The sequence below is a fragment of the Gekko japonicus genome, unplaced genomic scaffold, assembly GCF_001447785.1.
Source record: "Gekko japonicus isolate JY-2015 unplaced genomic scaffold, Gekko_japonicus_V1.1 scaffold547, whole genome shotgun sequence".
NCBI classification, from domain to species: domain Eukaryota; kingdom Metazoa; phylum Chordata; class Lepidosauria; order Squamata; family Gekkonidae; genus Gekko; species Gekko japonicus.
The window spans coordinates 188,817-198,004 of NW_015167551.1; the positions used below are offsets into that span (position 1 = coordinate 188,817).

A 9,188-nucleotide genomic window follows, 5' to 3' on the forward strand; every position below is an offset into this window, starting at 1 on the left:
ATCGGGCACTTGAAGCTGTGGCTGGCTGGCTCCGGCTGAGCCGATTGAAACTAAACCCGGCAAAGACGGAGGTCCTGGGCCTGAGTCGGGTTGGGACAGGATTGGGGCTCCCGACCTTCGATGGGGTACCTCTGGTGCCAGCGTCTGGGGTTCGGAGTTTGGGAGTGGGCCTGGACTCCACTCTAACGATGGAGGCCCAGGTGGCAGCCACTGTCAAGTCCGCCTTTTTCCATCTGCGGCGGGCCTTAGCAGCTTCTGCCTTGTGTTCTGCACAAAAATGTGTTGGATTGCATGTATTCTAAGACCTGATTCCTTTCAAGCTCACTGCTGGCTCTCTCACTCCCCCGCCCAATTCCACACTATTGAAATATATGTACAGCAAAAATTATGTTTCTAGAATTGTGTCCTCTCCAGGGCTTTTTTTGTAGAAAAAGCCCAGCAGGAACTCATTAGCATAATAGGCCACACCCCATGCCTTCCCTTGGCTGTGGGGAGCCCAGGCAAGCCTTCCCCGATCCTTCCAGGCCCCCCTGGCCTGCCCGCCTTGGAGTTGCTGGGCGGAGGTGTCGCTCTCCAGGCCTTCCCTCTGTAGCCACGCACACAGAGGTTTGGGTTGTAGTGGGCGTGGCCAACTGAAGCCAGCCGGAACTCCGTTCCTGTGCGTTCCTGCCCAAAAATAGCCCTGGACTCCTCTCCATATGTTAGAGAGTGTCTGTGGGTCTGAACAGGCCTTATAGTCCCTCCCATATGAATAACAGTATTCACTTCCTGGTTGTCCTTACGGTTGTTCTGCTTCAGCCTTTTGCCCCTTGCAGCTCTGGGGCCATGGCTCAGTGGTAGAGCACCGGCTTTGTATACAGAAGGCCTCCAATTCAGTCCCTAGCATCTCCACTTTATCAAGTAGCCGGTGACATAAATGGCCTTGACCCAAGATCTTGGAGAGCAGCCGCCAACCAGAGTAGACAGTAATGATCTTGATAGACCAATGGCCTGACTCAGTAGAAGGCAGCTGCATGCATATACATTAGTGTTATTTTATTTTTTTGTATTTTTGCATTTTTGTGTGTTTGTGTGCTTATGCCTGGAAGTCATGGTGACCTCTGTTGACTGACTCCTACTGGGGCATGGAGGATGTTCAGGGAAGTGGCTTGATAGCCTGCCTCTGCCTCCCAACCCTGGTATTCTTTGGAGGTCTCCCATCCAAATACTTGCCAGGGTCGACCCTGCTTAGCTTCTGAGATCTGATGAGATCGGGCTTTCCTGGGCTATCCAGGTCAGGGCCTGTTCTTAAATTTTGAAAATTATTCTCCATTATCTCCACCCTCCCAAATGCTATGTGATCTATAATAACCATTCTGCTGGAGGGTATGCTCTCAATAAACAGTTCCCCTGTTTTAGCAAGCCTGATCACTTTCCCCTGAAGCAGGAATTAAAATGGAAGAGCATCTTGAGCTTCAATCAGCTGCATTTCCCCCTAGCCCAGAGGCATGCGAGATCTTCTTTTCCTGTTCTGTATACTTTAACCTATTGCAGAGAAAATAATGTGTTTCAATCCAATTATTGAACTGGCTATTGTTACCAGTATCTCCCATGTCAGTAAGGGCTAGAGAAATGTGGGCTGTTCTGTAACTTAAACTCAGTCCTGGAGGGAATAAATGGGCTTATGCTCTTGTACATTTAAAAACTGTAAACAGAGTCCATGGGATCCTAAATAAAGGCTATCTTGGAATGGATTTCTGTCTTTCAGAGCAATGTCACTCTGCAGAACCTGCTCACTGTCTCATTCAGTCCTGGAGGGAATAAATGGGCTTATACTCTTGTACATTTAAAAATTGTAAACAGAGTCCAGGGATCCTAAATAAAGGCTATCTTGGAATAGATTTCTGTCTTTCAGAGCATTGTCGCTCTGCAGAACCTGCTCACTGTCTCATTTCTGAACTCAGTGGGTCTGTGTAGAAAATACACCAACGCTTCAGAGTGTACTTCATGTTTTTAATTTAGAACGGAAGACCCCAAGATTCCACTCCAGTGATGTAGTTTCATTCAAGGTAGACCCCGGAGGGCAAGAACATCTTTTGAAAGGAAGGGGGTAGGCAGATTTTCTACATTGAGGGCTATTCTCAGTTTTTCACTGGAAGGGCCAGAAATTATCAAGTAGCTCAGCCTTTGTTCAATGGTTAGTGGTTTCTGGGAGGCAGAAACAGATGTGGTAAGATTTGTGACTCTGTTCTGGGAGGTGAAGCTGATTGTGGGAGTTTTGGACGTTGGCAAAACAGGTACATGAAAACTGCAGAATCCTTTTGGCATTTTTAGGTTACTCCCTGACTAGGCCAGTTATGAACTGTGCATTCTTTATCCCACCCCCGCCCTCCTATCCTTAAATGCTGACCGTTGCAGAGGCCACTGAGCTGGCCCTGGACCCCCGGGTGCTTGGCTGGGGGAGGGCAATAGTACAACACGAAACCCCCACAGTGCCTTCCGAGAGCTCCCCTTCCTCTGTCCATTCATTCAGGTCAGGGTTGTAGGCCAGGATGCTTTTCTGATACTTCTTTCCACTTTCATTCCAACCACCTGCTAGCAAGATTTGCCCGCCAAGAGTAGCCACCCCAGCCATGCTCAGACCTATGGGCAGGGGGGCCATGCAGCTCCATTGGTTCGTCAGAGGGTTGTAGCATTCCATGGGGATCACGTCCACCCTCTCCCCTCGGGGGCCCAGCTGGCTTCCTCCCAGGACGTAGGCACGGTCTCCTAAGGTGGCAGCGCAGTGCCACCCCCTTGGGCTACTTAGCCAAGCGCAATCTTGCCAAGCGTCTGCCGCGGGGTCGTAGTTGCAAACTGTGCGAGAGTAGGCATTGTTCACATAGCCGCCGGTGGTCAAGATCTTGCTGCCAATCACCACGCTGGCGTGGCAGCAGCGTGACAACTCCATGTCGGCTTTGGCATGCCAACTATTGGTGGAAGGGACGTAGCACTCGATGGAGACCAGAGCCCCCTTGGCATTGCGGCCCCCAACAGCATACAGGTGCCCATTGAAAGCGCTGAGGCTGAAGTGAGTTCTCTTATGTGACATGCTAGCTAGGTGCAGCCAAGTTTTGAAACGCGGGTCATACCTGCAGGGAAAAGAAGATCGATATCCAACATTTCAGTCCATGAATAAAGCACCGGACCATGGATAGCCCTTCTGCACACTGATGCAGAGAGAGAATGTCTTGACATCTTTTCTTCCCACCACCCTTAAGAATGTTTATTTTTGTGACTGGGCTTAGTTTTTGTGCAGAAAGATAGGCAGGATCTATGTTCTAAAAAATGAACGTGACCTGCCTTATACTGAGCCATATCATTAAGTCAGTCTTGTCTACTCTGACAGGTATTGGCTCTCCAGGGTCTCGGGTGGTGGTCTTTCACGTCATCTATGATCTGATCCTTTTATAACTGGAGATACTAGGGACTGTACCTGGGACCCTCAGTACTCTGCCTTTGAGGCATGATCTTATTCCAACCAATTTTAGGACCAAAAATCATTTTGACTGCACAATATATCCTAAATATAACTTCTTTAGCTCCAACCAAACTGCTTACATCTCCCAGATTATATTTTCAAGTGGTTATGGCCAAGGAACAAATTTGGCAGAGGCCATAGCTCAGTTAATACAGCATCTAGGAGAAAAAAGACCACTCAGTTAACACTCTGGAGATTTACAGCCAATCAGACTAGACAATACTGAGTTAAATGGGCCAGTCCCTTCACTCAGTATAAACATATGTTTATATATGTAATACCTTTCCCATACACTTCTCTCTTTACTCCTTATTTGGTATTTTTGTTACCTGCACACATTGTTAAGTGCGTGTTTTGCCTGGTTTCGGGCATCATTCTGATCTTCTCCCCCTGCCACATACAGAAATCCATCCATCACTACGACACACTGGTTAAAGCATTTGTTTGGCATCTCTGTTAGCTTATTCCAGTTTCCCTCTTCATCTCTGTAGTTGATGTCTTTGCTAAGGGCTTTCTCAGTTGAGCATGGACGGCCACCGACTGTGACCAGCACTTTGTAGCCTCCTCGAATCTTGGTCCTTCTGGATTGAAGGCCATTTTGCTGATATGGCAGCAAGTGGTAATTCATAGCATCTACCAGCAGCTTATGACATTCTGGGTTCTGCATCATACATGGCACAGGTTGGATGTAGTTGATCAAGTCCTGAGCTGGGATGGTGCCAAACCGGATGTTGTTCAGGAGATCAGCGGCGTGTTTGAACCGCTTGGAATCAAATTCAAGCCACTTCATAGCAATTTGGAAGGCCACCACTTCATCAGGGATTTGAAGGCTGTCATCCATCAAAAGTTTGTCGAGTTGATCAAAAGTGAGTTTCATAAATTGTTCTGTATCAGAGAATTCCAGGAAGTGTTCTGTGATGAACTTTTTTGCAGCCTCCTTTACCTGGTTGAGATTGTATGTATCCGCCATGTTGACTATATACACCCAGTTCTCCACATTCATTTCCTGAATGAGGAAGTCGGTGCATATGTTGAGCAGAGTGTACATCTGCAGGTGGCTGGCTGTGGAAATGGTGCTGCCAATGGTGTACAGGGAAAGACTCAGCTTCCCTGTGTAGGCATAGCCTATGGCAGTGGCCAGGCCCAAGGAAGAGACATCTTTGAGGTCCACTTGTTGAAGCTGGAGATCTGTTGTCAGCAGACTTCTGAAATAATCGCTACAAGAGGACATCACCAGCTTGTGAACGCTGAAGGACTTAGCTTTGGTGGTGATCGTGAGGTCGCAGAGTAAGTGCTCTTGGTGCATGTGACTCATCACCTGCAGGATACTGTTTCCATGGCTTGGATCTATGACTTCGACAGCGGTACACAGAAACCCATCAGAACCGTTTTCAAACAACCCCTTCACCTGCTGCTGGTGGTCAATATCAAAGGAAGGATCCTCTACCATTGTGGGGTTAATAAGAGACTCTTTCTTCACTGCCTTGCTCTTCTTTGGGGTTTTCTTCTTGGGAGCCATTGGCACAAGAGGATGCCTGCAACGGCAACATTAAGGGGGGAGCCATTTTAGATGATACACACATACACAGCAGTCCTACTTTAAATGATTGAATTGATTTGGGAGTGAAGAGATCCTGCTGAAACCACAGGAGCTACTACTGTCAGCTACAGTGGTCTTTGGACTGGCCCTAATCCACTTGCCTCTAGAAAAGAACAAAGCACCACAACCAGAACAGCTTCATTTCAGTTTAACACAGCATTTCCCCCAATTCTTTACTTTGGATGCACACAGTCTTGATAAATCCCCAAGGATGACTAGGATTCCTCAGTTTAAAAACCATCGATCTAAGGGACAGTATTTGGATGGTTTACTGTGCTGTGTAAAGGCTACAAGGCTGGGTTTCAAACAGACCTTGGGTTCAAATCCCCACCTGGCACCAAACCAGGCTCTTGCTTGGAAGATCTGATTCAGAGTGCCCAGCAGTTGTTGTTTTTTTAAAAAGCTTCCCTTTTCAGGTACAAGGCGGCCAAATTCAGACTGGTGCTATGGCATGCACAGAAAGGATATTGTTTTCCCTCTCTGAAACAACCCCAAGCAGTTGATACATGCCCTGTTTATAGCAGCTGCCCAGGCTGGTTTCAGCTCAGGAAAGATACATGGGTGTAGAGGCTTAAACTCCTTTTCCCCCACATGTCTTGGTCCTAATTTGAATGAGGTCTCTGGGTCCTGAAAGTGAAGTTTTAAAAAACCAACAGAAGTTCTGGACACAGAACTCCTCGTGCATGTCTGGTCTGGTCCTCAGCCATGAGACTCGATGAGTAACATCTGCTGTATCATTCTCTCTCTTAACCTAATCTACCTCACAGGGTGGTTGTAAGGATAAAATAGGGAGAGGGAACCCTTTGGACCTTGCTATGAGCTCCTTGAAAGGGGGTAAAATGTGATTAACAGATACTGTAGCACAGCTTGTAAAGCCCCATCTTAGACCTGAAACAGATGAGCAGAAATGCAATGTGACATATCTCGTTTGGAGTGGTAACAAGACTAGAATGTCTCAGTGCTCTTCTCCCCCCAGTACACACACATTAAAATGTAAAACACTTCCTTGTAATACTTCTAAAATCTCATGTGTTGGGGCTTTTAGTCTCCTGCATCCTAGGTTGGGCAATGGGCTCTGAGGTTCCCTATTAATGGAACTACCTTCAGTTCCTTCCAGTGTTGCCCAGAGCCCTACACACAAAGATTTCTTCTCGGACATGCCTCACCTCACTCAGACCAACCCAAACATGGTATGAAAGCAAATCCCATGACTCGCTCAGCTCCATGGGTGATGTGAGTTCCTGGAATTTTGGCTTGGATCATGAGCAGTGCGAGAGGAAATGCTGCTCCATTGCTACCCGCTCCTGCTGATCCATGTGGGAACAAACGATACGGCCCGAAGAAACCTTGAATGGATCTCCAAAGACTACGAGGCTCTGGGCAAGAAGGTGAAAGATCTGGGGGCACAGGTGGTGTTCTCCGTTTTACCTGTTGAGGGCCATGGAGCTGGAAGGGAGAACAGGATACTGGAGGTGAATGGCTGGTTACATAGATGGTGCCGTCAAGAGGGATTTGGCTTCCTGGACCATGGTACGTACCTCCGACATGAAGGACTGCTGGCGACGGATGGGGTGCACCTTACAAAGAATGGGCGGAATGTCTTTGCTGGAAGACTTGCGAATCTGATCAGGAGGGCTTTAAATTGAAGACATCGGGGGTGGGAAGAAAAAGCCTGATGTTGTGCGGCATCCCCAACACTAAGTTCAAGAAGGGAAGTGACCAGGGACTTCCGGTTTCCGGTGCGGTGCGGCAACAGGCGGGTTTGGGTCGCTCTGAGCAGTCTGATTCCCTTTTCGCTTCTTTGGGAGCCTCCCGGTTGCTGGGAGGACTCCGCTGGACCTCCTGGAGAGAGGTTTGGTCACAGGGGGCTTGGTTTTGGCCCCTTTTGCAACTGGCGAATGCGGGAGAATGTCCGTGATTGCCCCGAAGTGGAGTAGCAGAGTTCAGCGGAGTAGGACATGGGAACCATGCTCTACCTAGCCGCAGCCATCCGCTTTTAACCACTTTGGATATAAACTTAGTACACAGCAACTCAGAAAAGGAAAAGAAGGGAAGTTCAAGTGAGTACTTGTACTTTTATTTGCAAACTGGAAAAAAAGACTTTCGTGAAAAAATACCCTAGGCTGTATGTTTCCAAAATGGAGGTGAAGAATGGCCAGAAAGTGATTATGAGGAATAATCGAGCATGTGTTCCATTGTTTTTCCTTAGGGGTAAAACTCATTCGGTGGCAAAAGACTTATAGTTGTTAAAAATGAGCAAATCTTCAGCGTGAGTTGGTCAGTGCTATATAATGGAATGAGGTGGAAAGAGAAGGCGTAATAAAAAGAGAGAGAGAGATGGCGTTCCGAAAGGGCACTGAAGAGGAGGAGGAGGGAGGAGATTAACGAAGATACAGAAATTGGAGAGTTATCCATAGAGCAATTTCGGAGACTACTCATGGAAGGGATACAAAAGGGGATTGAGAAAGCCTTTGGGAACTATACAAAAAAGAAGCAGAAGGTGTATTTAAATCTGGGAAAAGATGGAGAGTTGGAGCAAAGCAGGCAGGATGTTACAGAGGAGCAGGATTGTAACCGAGAGAATACGGTTTCTGATACACAACCTTTATTGACAATAAATACGGAAAACAGTAAGGAGCAAAAGAGTAATTATGAGGAGACTATAAAACCCTATTATTTAAAGACTGGACTGAGAAAGAGGACCTCTTGAAAACATTTTGGTAAAAAAGCGGGAGAAACAGTAAAAAAGAGAACAAGCCAAGAGAAACTGATGAGAACTGGTTATGTTGTTTAGAAGTATGGTACAAGGCTGAGATATGTATGTAAATTTATTGTTGAACTTGTATATGTGTATGATATATGCTTATAAAACCCAATAAATATAATTTTAAAAAATGGTTGTAAAAAGATACTACTTAAAAAAAATAGGAAACAGTATTAATATAATGTTTAATTTATACTAGAAATCAGAAGACAGGTAGGTGGCTTTAGACATGAGATCGCTGATTTAATTTGACTGAATATGGTTAGTAAAATGCAAAAAGAAATTATTTCATAACAAAAAATAGATAAGAAAATAAGCCTCCTCTAAGGAAAGTTGTTTAACGAAAGGTTTAATGAGCACTCTACATCTTAAAATATGGTAAAACTTTACATAGAGATAACAACTTTAAATGGGAATTTATTAGGCCAAGAACACTTATGAGGGAACAATTCTAAGTTAGAGTAGACAGGGAAATATATTTTTGGGTTGCCCCCCAAAAATATGCTACAATAAAAGGTACAAGTTATAAAAATACTTGTTAAAGGTTGATAAAATGATATTCAGGTGTAAGTGAATATGGCTGTATAATCCTTTGATGAATTGCTGGATGAAATTTATGACAGTTGGTATATCCACTTTTCTTTCTTTTTGTTTGGAAAATAATAAAAAATATTTGGCAAAAAGAAGGGGAGTGATCAGAGAATAAATGAACGGGAGAGAGGTGACTTCAGTAATTTTCATGTAAAATCGAAGGGACCTACGGTAGGAAAGGATGTCTGTAATCTGCGATGTCTTTATACTAATGCACAGAGTATGAGAAATAAACAGGAGGAACTTGAACTTCAAATAGTGGAAAGTAAGTATGATCCAATAGGAATCACTGAGACTTGGTAGGATGAGTCTCATATATGGAGCACAGCGACTGAAGGATATACCTTGTTTAAATGGAACAGAAAAAACAAAAAAGGAGGCGGGGTGGCACTATATGTCAAGAATGAATATGCTTGCACTGAAATTCAGGATTTTGAGAGTTGCCCTTTTGAAATTGTGTGGTTAAGGAGAGAGCGGGTGGGGGGGAAGAAGGGGAAATTGTTGGGGGGGTATACTACAGACCTCCGAACCAACCAGAGGAACTAGATGGTGCATTTGTACAACAGCTTGCTAAACTTTCACAGAGACAGGATGTAGTGGTTATGGGAGATTTCAACTATCCAGATATTTGCTGGAAATCTAACTCTGCTAGACATGGGGCATCCCGCAGATTCTTGAATAGTCTTGCGGACAACTTCATCTCTCAGAAGGTGGAGGTGGGAACCAGAGGATCT

At 45.5% G+C, this 9,188-nt stretch overlaps 1 protein-coding gene across 1 annotated transcript in view; it reads right to left on the reverse strand.

Annotated features, from left to right (window-relative positions):
• Window positions 1-1,850: 1,850 nt before the first annotated feature.
• LOC107112533 (kelch-like protein 31) overlaps window positions 1,851-9,188 on the reverse strand; it is a 15,221-nt gene continuing 7,883 nt past the window's right edge. Inside the window, exons 2-3 of the mRNA XM_015413685.1 lie at window positions 3,829-5,034; window positions 1,851-3,110 (exon numbers count right to left, since the gene is read on the reverse strand). Of these exons, the coding sequence (XP_015269171.1) occupies window positions 2,378-3,110; window positions 3,829-5,018 (1,923 nt within the window). The 5' untranslated portion in view covers window positions 5,019-5,034 and the 3' untranslated portion in view covers window positions 1,851-2,377. The remainder of the gene's footprint in view (window positions 3,111-3,828; window positions 5,035-9,188) is intronic.